The 21,308-nt window shown below is 38.2% G+C and overlaps 1 protein-coding gene across 6 annotated transcripts; it reads left to right on the top strand.

Annotated features, from left to right (window-relative positions):
- Nucleotides 1-131: 131 nt before the first annotated feature.
- Nucleotides 132-20,734, top strand: LOC130564521 (NACHT, LRR and PYD domains-containing protein 3-like). 6 transcript variants are annotated; one of them, XR_008964272.1, is made up of 12 exons: nt 132-250; nt 2,660-2,736; nt 3,061-3,162; nt 3,541-3,642; nt 4,957-5,055; nt 6,521-8,389; nt 9,801-9,974; nt 10,213-10,386; nt 17,266-17,439; nt 17,718-17,891; nt 18,187-18,870; nt 19,026-20,734. XR_008964272.1 is itself a non-coding variant. In XM_057350624.1 (11 exons), the coding sequence occupies exons 2-11, from the start codon at nt 2,688-2,690 to the stop codon at nt 18,227-18,229; spliced, it is 2,955 nt and encodes a 984-aa protein (XP_057206607.1). In that variant the 5' UTR covers nt 132-250; nt 2,660-2,687; the 3' UTR covers nt 18,230-20,734. The 6 variants fall into 6 exon arrangements, 5 of the variants coding, with proteins under 5 accessions (XP_057206607.1, XP_057206605.1, XP_057206609.1 ...); XM_057350624.1 differs by having other exon boundaries at nt 3,066-3,162; nt 18,187-20,734; XM_057350622.1 differs by having other exon boundaries at nt 18,187-20,734.
- The last annotated feature ends 574 nt before the right edge of the window (nt 20,735-21,308 follow it).

Raw genomic sequence — 21,308 nt, 5'->3', positions numbered from 1 at the left:
GGTGTCGCCCTGACGGTGTCACCACTGCGACGGTGAATGACGTCACTTCCCGATACAAACACGTCCCATTGAATAAGCCCACCCCCGCCATTGATTGACAAGTTTCTGTACAAGTCAGAGGAAACGCAAATGCAAAGGTTTCATTTGAGTTTTGGCAGGCTTAATACGCGACGCCAGAGGAAGTGAAATGGCATATGGGGAATTGCTATTGTGATTTAAATATGGCAGGGTCGTAACTCGTAAGACACAGGTAATTCATTTGCAAATAGACTTTGCTTTTCCTTTTGAAATTTGGCAGACATTGTACGTTCACGTAAATGAAAACGGTTTGCATTTGCGTTTGAATTATGTCACAATTTTGACACGACAAATAGAAAACGCATTTGCAAATGCAGTTTGCAATTCCTTTTTAATATAGTCGCAGAATAACTCCATACTGATCATCTAATGTACCTTAAATTATTTCACATTAGCGATGTGTATACCAGTATTAAGCCTTAAGGACTCGGCATAGTCCAGGCGAATTGCGCTTTCGTTCTGCGTTTGGGGGTAAAACGAAGCTCGAAAACGTTGAGCGACGGTAGTGTTTTCGAACAATCCAACACCCCTTTGTTTCTGGAGGCGGGGTTTACATGACGTATGCAAATAAAATGACGCGTTATTTCCCACAGACCAGGGGCTTGTTTCAATAAGGAGGTTCAACCAACACCGAGTTAAAATGTGAACTCTGAGTTGATTTACTCAGAGAATCGCAACTCTGAGTTTTCGGTTTCAGAACAGGTGATTTCAATTAGTTCAATCCACTCTGAGTAAGTTCACTCTAGGTTACGCGCGTGCACCATTGATTTAAAAAGCCATCATCAATTGAGCGAAGATAGCACGATTCACCATGGCAACAGCACCAAAAAAAGCAACATGGCGGCAGAAAGCACATGAGAGTGAGGCACACTTTCCGCTCGATTTACTGATGTCCTGAAAATGACTTAAGTTTAAATTAATAAATTGATACCAATAAACAAATAAATTAATCATTAAATGAATGAAACAACAGAAATAATAAAAAAATCGTATGTTCTCACTCGCCATGAGTGCTCTAGTTACGCAAGTAAGACGTGGTGTATAGGACACCTGTAGGGCGTCAGACTCTCGTGCAAAGTTAGACTGATCGCCGGTTCGATTCCTGCTCTGAACAGATTTCACTTGGAATGGCTGCATGTCAAATTTACTTGTTTATTACCTTTATCGCTTCATTTCTGCATGTATGTCTGTATTTATTCATTTCTTTATTCATGCACTTTATTTATGTGTAAGGATGGATGAGATATATTTTGATACATCTAATTCACTGTAAAGAAAAACGGTACAGTTTTAATAAAAATGCACAGGGAAATGACAAAATTCCACTCGGTGCTCTCCTGAAATCAAAGTACATTCCAATGAATTAATGCAGCCTCTTCATGAATCCTCTATAAAAGCACATATGACATACAGTATAAGTCACTGAGATGGTCTCTGTGTAATCAAAATGTGTGCCATGAATGACTGTATTAATGAATGAATGGATGAGTTACACCACTTGCGCTTTAAAAGGGGGAGGAGATCGAAATAAACTCTGGGTTTACCAAAGAAAATCTGCTCCCGACCAGGTTAGGTTCACAGAGTAAGTTACTATGGTTACTGACTCTGAGTATAAGATACCTCTCCTTTAGAAACGGGCTTGAGTTACCCCGCTTTCTCAGGTTTGACATACCTCACATTCTGAAACGGAAAACCCAGAGTTTCCCTCATTTCAGGGTTAATATACTCAGAGTTTTCACTAAACCTCCTTTCTGAAACGGGCCCCAGGCCATGCTACATAACACACCCACCTATTATGTAATGGCCATGGACCAATGGTGGCTCGAGGGTGTTTACTGGCCAACACAAACTTTCCAGGAGAGTTCTGTTTGGTTGGCTGCGGCGAACTAGTGAAACGAATTGTCGTTTGGTCCAGATTTTGTTCGAAATCAGGTCACAGATGGTCATTTTTCGATTTCGAATGTAGTATGTTGAGCCCAGAATTCACCAGAGTAAATTATGTGACTAAGCCAGAGAAACCTGTTGATCGAGAGAGTGTAAGTTCGGTTAAATTGAAAGTGTTTTTGTACTCTTCTGTGAAGGAGTATCATGATACTTACAGTTTCTCTCTGTGTGTGTGTTTTAATATTTGAGTTCACTGGATTATTTGTTGTTTTAACTGTAAACAGAATGAGTGAATTTATTCCTGATTTCATGTGTAATAGTTATAATCTGATCAAAGTGTTTGTAATACTTTCTCTGCAATGTTTTGATTTCTCTCAAATCTAATTTATCTCTGTGTACTGTATTTAGAGAGTTTTATCTAATCTCTTTTTAACAATCTGAGTAAAAAGAAATCAATCGGTTTAGTATTTTAATTAATACTTAAGCTTGTAAATGTTATTGTTTTACAGCAGATATGACTATTTTAATTTTAAAATTCATATACAGTAACTAGTTTTTCTCCTTAAACACACATGATTTATTGTTATAATTCAGATGTTTATGTATTGATTGTGGTGTTGTTTTCTGTCTGAAAACCAGTCAGAATGAATTGTGTTAGTAATCCAGAAAAACTTGTTCTGTGGTGTTATGTTTTAAGATGCAGTGAATGTGAAACATGAGTTCTGATGCAGATCAGGTGGAAGGAGGATTTCCCCCCAACATTGAACACACCAGGTAACACACAAGGCCTGGTTTCACAGACAGGGTTTATCTTAAACCAGGACTAGGCTTTAGTTAAATTAGGATATTTAAGCAGATTTTATAAAAATGCCTTAGTAAAAACATTACTGGTGTGCATATTAAGACAAAGCAATGGCACTGGTATATTTTAATTAAATAATATTTTTTTAAATTAAATATCTGTGTCATTTTTTACAGTGCATTGTAATGTCATCAGTGCTTTTATTTATTTGCTCTTTCATTGTTTTTATTTTCATCAAAGGTTTTTTTTCTGAACCTTTCTGATTTGCTACTGTAAATATTTCTGTTTTTCTGAAGTTCAGTGAAGTATCAGATATCAGACTCATCAGGGTTCAGCTGTGTGTCCATGAAAAGTGAAAACTCTCTTGGTCAATTTGTAAACTTTAAAGATGGTCACAGGTAAAGTCATTTTTTGTAATAATTCTTGCTGAACAGATCAATGATCTCAACATTGTGAGTAAATAATCATATCTGCATTCATGTTTATCTGACATGAATTTTATCATATGCATTTTAATATACATTTTTGTAATTTACTTAAGTATATGTGTGGAAAAATATCTGTATATTTTAGTTTTTGATTACCGTTTTTCATCCACTCCCACTCTTGTTATGCAAAATTTGAACACCCATTTGTTCATTTAATTAGGCCAAGTCAAAGATTGAAATCTCAAAAATTTGCTTAAAACGTTCTCTTTGTTATAATACTACATTAAAGTTTTAAACTTAAAACTGCAAGAACAATTTAATTGCTCATGTTATGACGATTATTTAAAGCCCAATCCAGGACCAGATGTCAGACTCACCAGAGCCCAGCAGTGTGTCCATGAAGAGTAAAAACTCTATTGGCCAATTTGTGAACTTTAAAGATGGACACAGGTAAGATTTTAATAATAATTAAAATAATCATGCCTGCACGTACGTCTTTATGAAATGAATTCCATGTTATACATATTTTTGCATTGTTTTTTTTTGACTCACAGTGTGTATAATACGTGAAATGAATTGTTTTTGACCCTCCCTTTGAAGTCATTTTTGTAATTTACTTTTGTCTACACTAAATCCTCCTGCGTAATGTAAAGAACCTTCTGTGATATGAAATCTTTATTAATGACTAAGGGGCTATTCACAAGGGTCATTGCTAGACCTAAAGCTCTACTGAGGCACAGGCCCCCATTACCTTTTCTATCACTTTTTTCTTAAAAACCTGCTGTGTGCAAGAAGTATGCACAATGCACTATACAAACTTCCCTTGCTTAAACCACTATTCCTACAGTGCAACAACTCTGGAAAAGGTAAACATTTATGTATTTCAACAACATCAACTTTATTAACATGTTTGCATGCACAGTACGGAAATAATGAAAGCAGAGATATTTTTTCTTGCACATCTGCATTCATTACACAATGATATCAATGAATAATTACATATTTTCAATAATTTACAATATTTCAAGAAACCAGTCGTTTTATGGCTCCAACTAATGTAAATAGCATATTTTATCTTAAAAAACAATATTTTCTGGTTTAACAGCTAAGTCCAAACAAAGTTGGTTCATTTTTTAGCCAACTGTACTGCATTGAACCGTACTGTCTGTAACGGCACATGCAGTAGTTATCTCAGTCATAGGTACTAACAGCTTTTTATGTAATGTCCTAAACTAGAGCTAGTAAATTAAATATTAATAGCAACAATGCAATTTTACAGACTTGACAAAGGTTTTCCTGAGACCTTTTCCTCCAATGTCTGAGGCTTGACTGGCTGGGGTGTTCAGAAGTTTGTTTATCAAGTCTTACCTCTCTCAAACTCCTCTCCTGTCTGCTTCTCTTTTTTTTGCGCTCTTTTTTTTCCAGGTGCGTCCATAACAACAAAACTGGTCACATAGATGATCACAGCATAAATAAATCTAGTAGCAGAATTACTGCAAGGAATCTTTGGTGCTAAAACATTATATCCATTATTATATTATTCTGAATGGATAAAGCATCATGGCCATGTACATGAGAAATAAGAAGACTCCCTGCCCAGTAAACACGGAAATCTGAGACTTAACCTGAACTTCACAGATAGGGTCACAAATATGTATATTATAGGTTTTAATGGCCTGCTGTGACCGAAACATAAAAACAGTTTGTACAGTTACAGTTCTGTATGTTTTAAAATGGTAAATTAATGTTTCTGTTTTTCTGAAGACCAGTCCAGCATCCGACATCACACTCACCAGAAATCGGTGGGTTCAAACCGAGAGATCAGTGTATGGATCAGTTCAGAGATATAAATGATGATCACAGGTAAAGTTTTCGTTTATGTAATAATTCTTGTCAAAAAGAAGCTCAGCTGATCTCATTACAAAAAATGAGGCCTACATGATACAGTTCAAATTAAACAATGCATAACATATTAACACACATTCTCTGGTAATTTTACATTCGCTGGCTCCATGCTTTAGGAGTTGTATCTTTTTCATCGCTGGGGTGGTACCCTAAGGTTCTTTTTTGTACCTTTTCATCCTACAATGTTATGATTATTCTACCCTAAGGACCTAGTGTGTACCTTTAAAGGAACAGTTTGTCAGGGATTTGCTACAGACCAGAGACAGAGAAATGCAAACACAGATATGTATTATACTATAAAATAAACAGGAGAATGACTTGCAAACATTAAACATCGACGAGACCAGACAAAAACGGGGAAAACAGAGTGAGCGTATATATGAGCTGGGTCTCATTTCAAAAGGCTGCATCCTCGAGTCATCCATAGGCTACATCCTGTGAAGGATGCGGTATACAGAGGGTCCTCAAAAGAATAAAACAAAATGTCCTTCATTACCAATTTTTCCTTGCTGTTTTAAACATTTAAAATGACTAAACACTTCTAATCCTAATTTACTACATCGGTCTACTGAGAAAATAAGGTGTAAAAATTGTAAACGGTTTACATTTAAACCACACATACTTAAAGCTGTTGCCATTTATTCAAATAAAATACTTTGGTTCGTGGTGACGCAAAGAATTGTGGGTTATCTCTAGCAATAAAGCATACACCTCATGCGTCCTCCAAATTCCTGTGAAAGAGTAGTATTCGAAGGTTGCATTCAAAGTGTCCTACTTGGGGTCCTTGGTTTTCTGAAATGAGACTTGATGACATATGCAGCCTTCAATTGTGACCTCCAGAGGACGCACCCTTTCGAAATAGCTATTGTGTCCTGGTGATGAGGAGATCGCAGGCAGGTGAGGGTAATAGACAACGAGGTACGGGTGAAGGAGCGTGGAGGATGATGGGAAATGTAGTCCGGGGGAAGCACAGACAATGGAGGACATAACCGTGATACAGTTAAATGATTCCCTCCACTGGCACTTGTCAATCATGGCCTCCTAAAAATCCCCACCCATTGAATTGGCTCTATCTCTCTCTTCTCTCCACCTACAGCTTGTGTGTGGCGCTGTTGTGCTGTGGCTGCCGTCACACACTGGTGGTGGTTGAGGAGAGACCCACCTTATATGATTGTAAAGCGCTTTGGGTGTACAGCAATACACAATAAAGTGCTGTATAAATGCCTCATTCATTCATTCAAATGTTTTGTACCCCTAATATATAACTTACACAGTATATCGGTAGGTTATATTAATATATCCAAAAATGCACCCAATATTTAATATGTTCTATACCCGTTAAGGTACAAAAAGGAACCTTTAGGGTACCACCCCAGTGAACAATAAGTTACAATTCATGCAAAATTATTTTTAATATTTACAGACCACACCAAACAGAGGCTGAAGGTGAAGATTTGAAAACCCAACAGAAACCAAACATGACTGAGGTCTACAAATCAAATCTGAGGAAGAAGTTTGAGTGCTTGTATGAGGGAACATCACATAAGAGAAACCCAACACAGCTGAATGAGATCTACACAGAGCTCTACATTACAGAGAGTGAAAGTGGAGAGATCAGTAATAAACATGAGATGAGACAGATTGAGATACAATCCAGGAGAACAGCAACAGAGGACACACCAATCAAATGCAATGACATCTTTAAAGCTTTACCTGCACAAGACAAACCCATCAGAAGTGTTCTGACAAAGGGAGTCGCTGGCATTGGAAAAACAGTCTCTGTGCAGAAGTTCATTCTGGACTGGGCTGAAGGGAAAGAGAATCAGGACGTCCACCTCATATTTCCACTTCCTTTCAGAGAGATCAATTTGATTAAGAACAAAACACTCAGTCTTTTAGATATTCTTCATCTTTTCTTCCCAGAGACACAAGAAATGGAAATCTCCAGCGGTGAATATAAAGTGTTGTTCATCTTTGATGGTTTGGATGAGTGTCGCGTGTCTCTGGATTTCTGCAGCAGTGTGAGGTTGTGTGATGTAAGTGAATCAGCCTCAGTGGACGTGATGCTGACAAACCTCATGGCGGGGAATCTGCTTCCCTCTGCTCTCATCTGGATCACCTCCAGACCAGCAGCAGCTGATCTCATCCCCTCTGAGTGTGTTGATCGGGTCACAGAGGTACGAGGCTTCACTGACAAACAGAAGGAGGAATACTTCAGCAAGAGAATCAGTGATGAGAGTCTGAACAACAGAATCATCTCACACCTGAAGTCATCCAGGAGCCTCTACATCATGTGTCACATCCCAGTGTTCTGCTGGATTTCAGCCACTGTTCTAGAGAGAATGTTGAGTGAAGCAGAGAGTGAAGGAGAGATCCCCAAGACTCTCACTCAAATGTACACACACTTCCTGATCATTCAGACAAACATCAAACATCAGAAGGACTATGAGAAGAAAGTGAAGAGTGATGAAGACATGATCTTCAAACTGGGCAAACTGGCTTTTGAGCAGCTTGTGAAAGGCAATGTGATCTTCTATGATGAAGACCTGAGAGAGTGTGGCATTGATGTAGCAGAAGCGTCAGTGTACTCAGGATTGTGCACTCAGATCTTCAGAGAAGAGTTTGGCTTGTATCAGGGGAAAGTTTATAGCTTTCTTCATCTGAGCATTCAGGAACATCTAGCAGCTCTTTACGTGCACCTTGAATTTATAAACAACAACAGAAATGTGCTTGACCAGATTATCAAACCAACTCAAGGAGAGAAGATTTCAATATCTGATCTGTATCACAAAGTTAAAAATAAAGTTTCAATGTCTGACCTGCATCAGAAAGCTGTAGATGAGGCTCTTCAGAGTAAAAATGGACATCTGGATATTTTTCTTCGTTTTCTTCTGGGTTTGTCACTGGAGCCTAATCAGAATCTTCTACGAGGTTTTAAGATGACACAGACAATAATAAGCTCTCACAGCAATGAGAAAACAGTCGAGTATATCAAGAAGACGATCAGGAGCACGCAATCTCAAGAGAAATCCATCAATCTGTTTCACTGTCTGAATGAACTGGGTGATCGTTCACTAGTGGAGGAAATCCAACATCATCTGAAATCTGGAACATTAAGAAAAACCAAACTCTCTTCATCTCAGTGGTCAGCCGTAGTTTTTCTGTTGTTGACATCAGAACAGGAGCTGAATGAGTTTAAATTGAAAGAATTTGTTAGTGGAGAAAACAAAGATGAAACACTTTTTGCTCTAAAGAAGATGCTTCCTGTGATTTGTGAATCCAGATCAGTTCAGTAAGTGTGAACAGTGACTTTACTTTTAAAACATTATTTATGAAGAAAAGCCTCACAAATCTTCAGAAGACAAAATCTAGTGTTCAGTGTTTTCATGTGTTTGCTGTGTGTCTTTATTTTTTCATGCTTTAAGAATTCTTCAGGCATTGAAACTAAGAAACTACTAGGGCTATGTGTCCACCAAAGAATGTTTTCTGAGGCCCGCGTATTTTTTTTTAATTGTTTGGGAGCAAAAGAAGTGTCACATATAAAAAACAGCAGCAGCTGGCCAGGCATTGAGGGGTTTTTCAGTCTCATTGATGCTGTGCTAGTAGGATTTTCTTAGTTTCTTTATTAATTTGCTTTTTTTTGTACACACAGTTTTTTAGGTAAATTTACTTGAAAGAGCTGTGTGCAAAATATGCCACAAAAAAAGATACTTTTTTTCAGTCAACATCACTTTTTACATAAATTAATTTCTCTGTATTTATTTCTGTATTAAATGATATCCCGATCTACCACAGTATTAATACATTTGCTAATTAAACAAATCTGCGAAAATCAAATACCAACAAATTACTGCTGCAGATCCACATTATAGAAACCGAAGTGCCTTGGCTGAAAAAAGCTGTCAAGTACCCACAGCTGGTTCTTTCAGAACATAGAATAAAGTTCATCTGTGAAATGTGTGAATAAATACTGTATACATAAGGCTACAGCAAATACTAATGCAATGTTTTATCATGCAGTGTTTTATGTTAGTTATGCCCTTGTGCTATGCATGCATGCGCGCGCGCGCGCGCGCGCGCGCACACACACACACACACACACACACACACACACACACACACACACACACACACACACACACACACACACACACACACACACACACACACACACACACACACACACACACACACGTGCAAACTAAAACTTTTATTCTGTGGTTTTCAGTATGCACTGCAGTATGTTGTGTTCAGTACGCATCTGATATGTGTCTGCAGTATTGGATCCATGCATTAAATCCTTAAAGTGACAGCAACAAAAGAGAGAATCAATCACTGCTCCTGTCACATTTGATAAAATTCTAATCAATATCATGATATTGATGTTATCTTGAAATAAATCAAATATCATGATTTTTGCCATCTCCACATCCCACTCTGGCTGTTTTTCAGGGTGCAAAGTTTGCCAGTAGGAATTTATTAATGAAAAGTAAATCTGTATTAAAACCCTCACTAATTATATCTCACTAATAATTTCAAATGAGTACATTTTGATCGCTCATGTACCATGTGTTGTGTAAGTGACTTGTGCACCCAATCATCACCATTCATACTATATGCAACCGATTACTAAATCAAACTGTTTACAAGAGCACAAAATACAAGCTCATGTCATTTCAAATCCACATGCTTTTTTTCTCTAGGTTGTATTATAGTAACATCACAGATGAAGGTTGTGCTGCTCTGTCTTCATCTCTGAGATCAAACCCCTCACACTTGACACATCTGGATCTGTCTGGCAATAAATTTGGAGATTCAGGAGTGAAGCTGATCTCTACTGTACTGGAGAATCCTCACTGTAAACTGAAGATACTGGAGTAAGTTTATTTTAACTAAAGACTGAAAAGAATAAGAATTTGATATGATAATGTGCTGTTTCACCAACATTGATCATATGGATTATATGAGATTGCTGTCAAATTTGATATTACAAGTGCACACACATCCAAATCAAATTCTAACCTGGAATAATTTCGAAATTCATAATAAACAGTTATCTATGTTCAACTGTGTTGTGAACTGTGAAAGTGAAAAGTGTGTTGTTGTTCTCTACAGGATGAGCAATTGTAATATCACAGATGAAGGTTGTGCTGCTCTGTCTTCAGCTCTGAGATCAAACCCCTCACACCTGAGACATCTGGATCTGTCTCTGAATAATCTAGAGGATTCCGGATTGAAGCTGATCTCTATTGTACTGGAGAATCCTCACTGTAAACTGGAGATACTGGAGTAAGTAACACGTTTACTGGTTCGTAGTTTAACATTTACATTTAGTCATTTAGCAGACGCTTTTATCTAAAGCGACTTACACAGAGTTCAAGGAGCAATAAGCGATATGTCATACAGGAGCAATAATACAATAGGTGCTAATACAAAGTTACTAGTTTCAACAAAAGCTAAACCAGTACCTGTTGAGAGAAAGAGAGAGGGTTAGTCTTTTTTTTTTTCATTTGTCTGTCAAGTATTCACAGAAGAGATGGGTTTTAGGTATGTTGAATGTTGTGAGAGATGTGGTTGACCGGACCGAGTTAGGAAGAATGTTCCACCAGGAGGGAGGTGTGAAGGAGAATGAGCGGGAAAACGATTTACTGCCCTTATGGGAAGGCAATACAAGACGCCGCTGGTTTGCTGAACGCAGGGATCTTGATGGAGTGTAGGAGGGTGTGAAAGTATGCCGTTGCAGATCCAGTGATAGTCCTGTAGGCAAGCATTAGTGACTTGAATCTGATACGGGCTTCAACCGGTAGCCAGTGGAGAGAGATGAAAAGGGGTGTCACATGAGCCCTTTTGGGCTGTTGGAAGACGAGGCGTGCTGCTGCATTCTGAACCAGCTGGAGTGATTTGATAGCCTTTGCAGGAAGACCAGCAAGGAGAACATTGCAGTAGTCTAACCTTGAGATTATCTGGGCCTGGACAAGGAGTTGTGCCGCATGCTCAGTGAGATAGGGTCTAACCTTTCTAATGTTGAATAAGCCATATTGGCATGATCACGTTGTCTTTGCAATGTGATCATTGAAGGACAGCTGTTCATCAAATATGACTCTGAGGTTCCTGGCTGTTTTGGAAGGAGTGATTTTGGTATTGTCAAGTTGGATGGTGAGATCGTGTTGCACCGTGGGGTGTGCCGTAAACACGAGTAGTTCCGTCTTGGCAGGGTTCAGCTGGAGGTGATGCTCTTTCATCCAAGCTGAGATGTCTTCTAGGCAGGCTGTAATGCGAGCTGCTACAGTGGTATCATCGGGGTGAAAAGAGATGTAGATCTGGGTGTCGTCAGCATAACAGTGATACGAGAAGCCGTGTGCCCGTATGATGGGTCCCAAGGATGTCGTGTAGATGGAAAAAAGCAGCGGTCCAAGCACCGAACCCTGAGGGATCCCAGTGATCATGTGGTGAGCAGTGGACAGCGAGCCCCTCCATGACACACTGAAGGGTTTATTTAACATAAACTGTATCAAAAAAGTCAGAGGGAGATTACGATAAGCAGATACAGTGTGTACAAGATTCGGAGAGAAAGGGGTAAAATGAAGAGGATAAAACAAGTGAAATATATGAAAAATAATATACAACATGAAGATTTGAAGATCTTTGCTAGTATTGTGGATCTCCAGGTTTACCCCTCAGGTGTCATTTAAAAAAAGTTTAAACACATCATTGACGCTGACACACATTAAAGGGGGCATGTTTCTTTATTTTATTATGTTCCCTGTGGTATAATTAATAATATTATAATAATTAAATAAAAAACTTACAAAATTCAGTAATGTATCACCCTTTTTCACATCCACTTACTGAAATGGTCTGTTTTCCTCGATAACATCAACGTAACATTAGTGTAACCACTTTTATGATTGAAACCCTACATGCTGCTCCATGAGTAATGGGTGTTTTTAGTGCGTAACGTGCAGTAAAACAATCAGAGTATCATCTCTCATTCCCTTTAAGAGCCAGTTGTGCTCGCGCCATGGCGGATTCGAAATTTACACGGCGGAATTTGCAAGAGCAAGGACTGGGCGCTTCTCCAGAGAGGAAACACATCTTCTCGTGCGTGAGGTTAAAGCGTGCAAGACCATCTACAGGACAAGCCGGATTTTTATCTTTATGTACACAATAAAAATAATTTACTTTGTACTCCATTTATTTTTTATATTTGGCATGTTTGTGCGCTTCCCTCTGTGTAATAAGTAAAGTGAAAGCGTGTTGTGGACCAGCCCAGAAGCGCATTTTCTACTAACGCGCTCTCTAAATAGCACAAAAATATTGCGCCATTGACTTTAGACCAGGTTTGAGTTGGTCTATGACGCAGTCTATTTTCGGTTCCTCAAAATAGCAACGCGCCGACAATGCGCCTGAAAACACCTATTTTTTTAGACCAGCACGCCCACGGGCGCACAAATGAGCGCAACTGTATTTGCAATTAAACAACATGACGCAGGATGGGAAAATGAGGACAGCGTCAGGCTGAAACTAGCAAAAACACTTGCGCTGCGCCTTGCGCCGCATTGCGCCAAGTGTGCGTTAGGGCCCTATATGTTTATTCATGTCACAAACAATCACATATACTTTGATAAAAAGTTTTCACCACTCACTGTCACTACACAAATCACTAGCAATTTCAGATAGTTCTCTTCTATTGTGTTGTATAATAAGGTTGTATAAGTAAATAGGAGAAATTTATATTTGTGCTGTGAAATGGAATTTTACATATTTTGTGTTTTTGATTTTAACTGTAAAGCAACTTCTGTTTTAGGATTTTTTTGTCTTCTGTGATATCTAGGGAAGTGGTTCTCAAACTGGGGGCTGTGGCCCTCTGGGGGGCCCCAATATGGATCCAGGAGTGTTTGTGTCATTTTATGAAATATAGACATTTATCGTAAATTCTGTGCAACCAAACATCAGAAAAATAAGACCACCAACCAAAATAATTGATGCTTCAGCATTAAATAATAGAATACATTGTAAAACTTTGCTGTAGTTTTGCAGCAGATTTGCCATAAACTTACTGTAGATCTAATTTACAATTTAGTTTAAACATAAACTTACTTATTTCTTATATTTTCTTTCATGAAACAAGACTAAATATCTTAGGTCACTTTTCTTGTTATGTAAATGTATCGTAAATTAAGAAGTTTCAAATATGTTTACTAAAAAACAAGAAAAAAATGCTAGTATGTCATTTTTAGCAGTGTTGCTGTGCTTCTTGCTCATTTTGAATCTCAAAAGTCAATGTGTTTTAATTTTAGTTAAGGTAAAGTTGAACTCAGACTGAAAACAGTACTAACAGGAAAGTATTTAAATCTACAGCAAGATACTGGGAAACCTGCTGAAAAGCTACAGCAAAGTTTTACAGTGTATGTTTTCGTTTAAGTAAAATTCTAAGTTTAAGGTCATAATTCTTTATTTGAATTCTAAGTTTAAGGTCATAATTCTTTATTTGGGGGGCCACAAAGCAATGCACTCCACACAAAAGGGGACCTTACAACAAACAAGTTTGAGAAGCACTGATCTAGGGTGATGCTATTCAATAGCACATGAACACGTGTGTGATCTGTGATGTTCAGGGTTCAAAAACACATCACACATTGTGTAAAGTTGTTCTGATGAAGATACACATTAGTTAGTTTGTCAGATTTCTTAGTGAAACTTAGGAACTGTCCTACAGGCTAAACAGGTGATTGATTGCCTAGGGCTCCAATCCTACCAGTCTGCGACATTACATTAGTTCTGACACTAAACTCACGCGCTAACACAAAAGTAAATGGAACACACATTTAGACATCATTATTTGACACAGAAATCACAGAAACATTGAGGAAAATGCAAGGATTTACAGAGAAAATAATTTACACTCCAAGTCACATAAATTAACGCATGGGAAGGGTTGTAACACTTTGCATTTCCTTCACTTTCTCTGAGACGCTTTGTATTAGAAAGGCAACATTTTAAGCATTAAATTTACATCTGTCAGACAGTTTATATGGTTAAACAAAATTTATAAAATGGTCAGTTTTTGTCCTTGATTCTGATTGGCTGAGCCGAGTTCTAAGCCGTTATAAAATACCCCGATATATAACGGCTGGCCGCATTACATACAAATAAGGAAACAAAACATGTGCCTTACAAACAGTATAACAAAAACTTTGATCCCAAAACGATTGCTTTTTACAGTGAAACACTTTTTTTCAGAAGAAATTATCACACTGTATGGCTGCTTTCTTCCAGTAAGGGTCAAACTAAGAATGTGTAGTATGAATAGCATCACTTTACTTCATTCCTGATGGGAGAAAAACAGCTATGTTGCAACTGTCCCCACTCTCCTCTACTGACCGTAACAATGAATAAAAATACAGTATACCGTAGAAAACATTAGAAAAATACACACTGAAGGTTTGGGGTTGTAACGAACACTCCAACGCCTACGTCGACCACGCCCCCTGCACCAGCATCCCTCTCCAGATTCACCCGTTCACAATCCCCGGACTTTTGAACTACACTTCCCATAATCCCTTGCACGCCACCCCGTCCATGATTGCACACACACCTGTAGACCATTTATCCGGACTCTATTTAAACACACATCTCTACCTATGTTCTTTGTCAGGTCTAGTCGTTGTTTATGTTGGTTTAGTGGCGACCCAGTATAGTTACCTGTTACCTGTGGATTTGTTTAGCTGTTACCTGTCGATTACTTTCGTGTTTACGTGTGGAGCACTTACCTGTTCACTTATGGACTTTCAATAAATGATTATACGGTTTCTGTGGTGTGGCTCGTCTTGTGTCCGGTAAGCCTGCTGACAGGGGGTGGGCACCTTTCCTGTCCGTGAAGCAGTTTTTATATACAAACCCTGCTTCCAAAAAGTTGGGACTGTGAAATGTAATAGAAACAAAATGATGGGTCTCGTGCAAAACACTTATGTTATTCACAATAGAACATAGAAAACCTATCAAATGTTTAAACTGAGAAATTGTTCCATTTTAAGAAAAAAGAGGGCAATTTTGAATTTGTTGGCAGCAACATATCTCAAAAAAGTTGGGACCACTGTGTAGCATCCCTTCTTATTTTAAAGAGCAGGTTTCAAGGTTTTTGTAAGTGTCCTAATGTTGTATTAGAGTCCCCAACAACATGTTCAAATGCATCAAAGGTAAAAAAAAAACGGTGCTATTTTCTTAAAATAAGCATTTAGTATCTATCCATTTCTCAAAGATCCCTAAACAATTCCTCCGAAGCTGTTCAAATGTTCCGCTTCTCTAAGCTCCTCCCTACCGTTAGTCCAGTGTGCTACGATTGGCCAACTGGCCCAATCAGTTGTGATTGGTCTTTCTTCATACACTGCGTGTCAGAAACGAAACACCCATTACCACAGTTCTTATCTCAGGAAGGTTTTTGTAAACAATGACGCTGTGTGTAAAAATGGCATCAGTATTACCATATCACAAGTTTTTATCTTCATAAACTTATCTTCATAAACCATTCAGACTATTGTTTTCTGTTGATCTTTTTTCGTCATAGCTGTGGGAGAACAACAACGACTCTATCCAAAAGTTGATCATTACTTTGATTATACAGAGAGGAGTAACTGAGCAAGTTAGCGAGAGTTTCCAAAGATAATGCACACATCTTTACATAATAAAATGATATAGTGCTGCAGTCCGTTTTTAAAATAATGACAAGCAAACCGTTTTGTTTGAAGGGGATCGTGACCACAGCTAAACTTTGCACACTTGACAAAACCATAATGTGAGACACGTTAGCAAAGTGCTACCATGACTAAACGATAAAGGGATACAGTTTGTACAATACTACGACATGTAGAACGACAACAGTCTACAATAACCGCCACATTATTAGGTAAGAGTTGGATTATTAAAACTGTAACACTCTTAATTTATACGTTGTTTACCTGGAAACCTACAGCTGTACTAAATATACAACACGGATTAGCACAATTACTTTAACGTATATTGTAAGCACTCAATTAACATGTACACATAACGTATTTATCATACTTACAGCTTGTGGTTCTGAGACGCTTGTTAGTCCAAATAAAGTTGGTATTGACTTATCTTTAAGGGTCTAGCGGCTGGCAAATCCTCAAAATTTGAGAAGCAATCGTCGGTAAAATGACGAGCACATTACACAAGGTTGGAATTGTACTGCAGTGGTATCGTGGAAAAAAAAATGTAACCACTGATCCTTCACATCGTCGTCCTTTGGCAGCGAAAACAAAGTACATTTGCGTTCACAGCACAAAACACAGCGTCTCCTCGACGTGTTGTATACGCAACACTACCTGAAGTGCTAGTGGGCAGGTCAGAGTGTTCCTGTTTCGCGGGAAGGTGGGGATTGTGCTGATGCATTACACTGTGACGTATCGATGTTACACTCAAAAGATTCGAAAGCCTAACGATTTGTTTGGGCGGTTCGGAGTCGACTCCTTACTTTGGAAGCCAATATCTTAATTTATCATGGACTTTTTGGAATAATAACTTTGCAGATCGTCAAATTGAAGGAAAGCTACGTTACACACTGAAATGCCGGTAATTTTATGAGATTCATGAAACCTGCTCTTTAACAACAGTCTATATAAGAAATAGCGTTTGTATATTAAATATCATTGCATCAAAAATATTTGACCAATTGGATGCAATATCAACAAAAGTCAACATAAGCCCCCAGTGTGGTCAATTCAGTTCTGGCTTGACATGAATTAATGAAACATGAGTGTGGCAAAGATAAAGAAAAGTGGATTCATCACAGTTAATTTTCCAAGGGGTGTGAAATGAGAGCTGTTTCTTACTATGCCAAATGATTCAGTCTTTTTTCCCAAAGTGTATAATGCACAATGAAACAGTAAAAAGCGAACGTTTTGACACCAGTAGGGCCCGTTTTCATGATTTTGCCTTTATAAGTTTACATGTTCATTTAGAAGTTGACAGTAAATTGATCATAATTAACCACATAAACATAACTGTCATAATAAAATGTAGGAGAGAAAATTGATCTCACTTCAATGAGATCTGACATTTATCATATGTGATGATAAATGTCATTCGTTCCAACATGTTAATGATATTCATGCTGAACTGACAGTGTGTTATTGTTCTCTGCAGGTTAAGATGTTGTCATTTCACAGCTGAAGGTTGTGCTGCTCTGACTTCAGCTCTGAGATCAAACCCCTCACACCTGACAGAACTGAATCTGAATAATAATAATGTAGGAGATTCAGGAGTGAAGCTGATCTCTACTCTACTGGAGAATCCTCACTGTAAACTGGAGATACTGAAGTAAGATCATCTGATATTATGAGATAATACATTTGAAGTGTTTTTTTTGTTCTTCCGCTCTTGTAAATGCAAAAAAATTATCTGTTTATATGAACTGATATTGCAGTTCTGATGAATATAATGCCAACAAGAGACTCACATCATCACCGTACTTTTATCTATTACATGAAACACACTCAACACAGTTAGAACAAATGAAGATGATGCAGTCTCTCTGTCTTTCTCTAATCATGAGATGTTGTTTGTGAAATCAGAGCAAACTTCATTGTTCTCTACAGGTTGTGTGTTTGTAATATCACAGATGAAGGTTGTGCTGCTCTGACTTCAGCTCTGAGATCAAACCCCTCACACCTGATACATCTAAATCTGGCCAGTAATAAACTAGAAGATTCAGGAAGGAAGATGCTGTCTGACCTAAAATATGATCCACTTTATAAACTGAAGAAGCTATTGTGAGTAATAACATTCTTAACTGGGGTGGACTTAGTGATCTGGAGCCCTAAGCGATTTCAGGCATGGGGCATGTACAGTCGTAATTGCCTTTATAACAATTATTTTGCTATCTCGTTCTCAAAACAATGTTTTTTTTTCTCTACATATTTAAATAAACTGCATGTCACATCTAAATAATAAATGTCACATCTAAATAATCTGTAAATAATTTGTCAACTACATTCAAGTATATTAACATATGTCACAATATCTCAGACTGTATATGTGACTGTGTGTTTTATTTGTGTGTAACAGCTGTAACAAATGTCAGTCTGAGCCTCAGCTGATGGGATGGTAAGGAGCTACAGAGTCTTACAGTCCACACAATCAACACAGACTGAAGAAGAGACAGTGGGCCTTATTTTAACTTAGCGCATGGTCTAAAGCGCATGGCGCAGGTGCACTTAGAGAGTGTCAGAATGCACTTTTGCTGTTTACCAAAGGAAAATATATATTGCTTCGAATTGAAAACAACCACTGCCACCATATTGAAGGGTCATTCCAAACGAAAGTGCTCATAACTGGCCGCTTCCAAGGGCCCTTTGGAGTGAAGAATTTCAAAGGCTACAACTGATGGACACTTCACGGTCCCATGATTCTTTGCACACATTCTGCCGAAAACACCTCCTTATGGGCACAGAATGATGATACAGAAGGGCACATCAAGAAACAGGTCCCCTACACCCTTCAAAGCTCTCACTCCGGACTCGGAGTATAATACCTTCAAAGGGATTAGGGGTATAGGGATGAGCCCTTCAGAATGGAATGCAGGGTCTATGAGTCAAGGGTGTGTTTTGGCCGTAACATGCAATAAACCAATCTCCCATTCCCTTTAAAACGCAGTTGCATTTGCGCCATGGCGGATTCTCTATTTACATGGCGGAATATAAAAAGAGCAAAGACTGGCATCTTTTATCAGTTCGACATGCCTGCCATCAGGTAGACTTTCCTCCTGCAAGATATGATACATAATTATAAGGATAAAAAAAATCTACATTATGCGATTCCCAGTATGCAGGAAGTATGAGTAATTTGTAATAAATATGACATAAGCCGCAAAAATAATTTTGCTCTTTGTCACTTTTTCTTCAAAGTCAAGCCCCACGGCCAATCACCCAAGAAACAATCCTGCCAGATGACATGGTCACCCTACCTGAGCCAGACATGATGGATATCATCTAACTCTGATAATCCATTTATGTACATGGAATGTTTCTCTGTTGCTTGACTATTGTTAGTTCATGTGTTTACCTTCTGTGTTTCATAAAGATGCTGAGCACCACGATTTATTACAATTTATTTTATTGCACAAAGGACTCTGCGAGTCAGCAGTGATGAGATCGAGTCAGCTGGCCTGTGAGTGGGTGGAGGAGAACTAACATCACTTTGCTGGGAATATTTACCTACCAATGATCTTGAGGATGACTGATGATGATGCTTTGTTGGCCATCATGATGTGGGATCTGTTTATGAACACCATGCTTTATGATGGTGAAATGGATGAATATGGACTCCCTTCCTCTACACTTTTAAAAGACTAGAGAACCTTTAAAACTACTTAGGTTGATCTGATCTGTGTAATGTGTTTTTGAAACTCAATACACTAAAATTAAATTTACTGTCTTATTAATATCAGTTAGTTATCATTTTTTCATAGACGGAAGATTTTTATGTTTAGCTACACAATATTATTAAGGAAAGTAGAAACAAATGAATCCAGCAACACTTAATCCATGACAGTGCATGGAGTAGGCTATGTGATTTTTTAGATAAATGGAAAAAGGAATAGATTAAAAAAGAAAAGAGAAACAGTACAATGACAGTATTTGAAGTTTAGTTTCTGAAATTGCTATTTGTAGTAAGACCATGGTTAATTTTCACATTTCTATCAAGGTGTTCAGGTCAAGTGTTGGAAAAAATGGCAAATATGATCTCAGAGATCTCAGGCTTGCATTAACGTTAATAGGCAGTTGGGGGGGCTTGATTGCACTTCACCAGGTCGACAGGGGTGGGGCTAGACCAGGTAAAGCTCCGCACTTTGCCTCCAGCGAACTCTGCAGTGAGCAACACTCCTGACGAATGAGCTTCAATAGTTGCTCACCTGCACTGGCAGTATCAGTATACACCAAAGTTTTTGGGGGAAACTTTTGTACATATATACGTGATAATGTGTACACTCTGTTATCTTTACATTGGAAAAATGTATTATTTGGCTTTGTTAGCATGGACAAAAGGTAAATAGGTGGTTTTATATGATTAACCTTTTAATTCTTTTGGCCAAATTTCATGTACACAAATGTAAATTCTCCATGCAGTTGTAAACCAAACTTTAAGGTTTTTCTCATTGAATTTAAGCAATATATAGAAACACTCTCTTATTCTACAAATGTTAAAGCAATAAAAACTCTGTCCTGTTGTAATTATTTTCAAATTCCCCACTAGCAAACCTTAATTGTTTAGCTTTTCCTTTTTATTTATTTACATAGTCTTGTGTTATTTTGAATTCACGTCTAGTTCTTTATTTATTTTTGTTAACATTTACCCCCTGGCCATTAATGTTATATTATTTGGGTTTATTTGTTTATTCTTGGTTATCTATATTGTATTGATACTTTTTCACTTCAATAAAAAAAAGTTTCTCATGTGTGCTGACTGAATATATTAATGCAAGCCATACACATGAAATGTGAAAGTATTTAGTTAACCATTTGCCATTTTAAACAGGTAGAGTCGGTTATTTTAATAGGAAGTATTAAATGTTTAGTATGTGTAAAGGCTGGAGGATGTAATGTCATGTCATGTCATGTAATGTCAATGTTATGTCATTTTAGTAATGAAATAAAGTAAAATAAAGTGCGATGTATGTAGTGTAACTTAAAGTGTTTTAAAATATATACAAATACTGTATATACAAACAGAAACAAGGTAAGTACAAAATGACATTCTTTCTTTCATTGTCACTTCTGACATCTGTTCCTCCTGTACACTGTATGCTCTACTGTCTCCTTTCAGTCGCGTCAGGGATGGCAGGCAGAGTGCGTCGTGTCAACTGAGTGGCTCATCAAATAAAACACACGCCTCGGGACTGCAAGGTCACGGGTTCGAATCCCAAGAGAATCAGGTTGTCTACGAGTCATTTGGCACCGGGTCTCTCACAAACTTGCGGTGTGTGTTGGAAGAGGGAGGGCGCGTGTCGGGCCTCTCCCCGGTCCTGTCGCGCCAGGCTATCCGTGGCCTATCGAGCTTCCCGCGGCGCTGCGGTATCGCTGTCTTCAGGAGGGATTCCGACTTAGAGGCGTTCAGTCGCAATCCCGCAAACGGTAGCCTCGGGCCAGTGGCTCCTCAGCCAAGCGCACAAACCAAATGTCTGAACCTGC

This window comes from Triplophysa rosa, linkage group LG14 (assembly GCF_024868665.1).
Source record: "Triplophysa rosa linkage group LG14, Trosa_1v2, whole genome shotgun sequence".
Classification (NCBI taxonomy): Eukaryota; Metazoa; Chordata; class Actinopteri; order Cypriniformes; family Nemacheilidae; genus Triplophysa; species Triplophysa rosa.
The sequence above is the reverse complement of the archived record's forward strand: the minus strand, read 5'-3'. Positions and strand labels throughout refer to the sequence as shown.

What these genes read in the sequence shown, in the direction of transcription:
- LOC130564521 (XM_057350622.1), top strand. Translation starts at nt 2,678, where the DNA reads ATGAGTTCTGATGCAGATCAGGTGGAAGGAGGATTTCCCCCCAACATT. An exon ending in CCCAACATTGAACACACCAG is followed by an intron (nt 2,737 to 3,060) that starts GTAACACACAAG and finishes GTTTTTCTGAAG; the next exon opens with TTCAGTGAAGTATCAGATAT. An exon ending in AACTTTAAAGATGGACACAG is followed by an intron (nt 3,643 to 4,956) that starts GTAAGATTTTAA and finishes GTTTTTCTGAAG; the next exon opens with ACCAGTCCAGCATCCGACAT.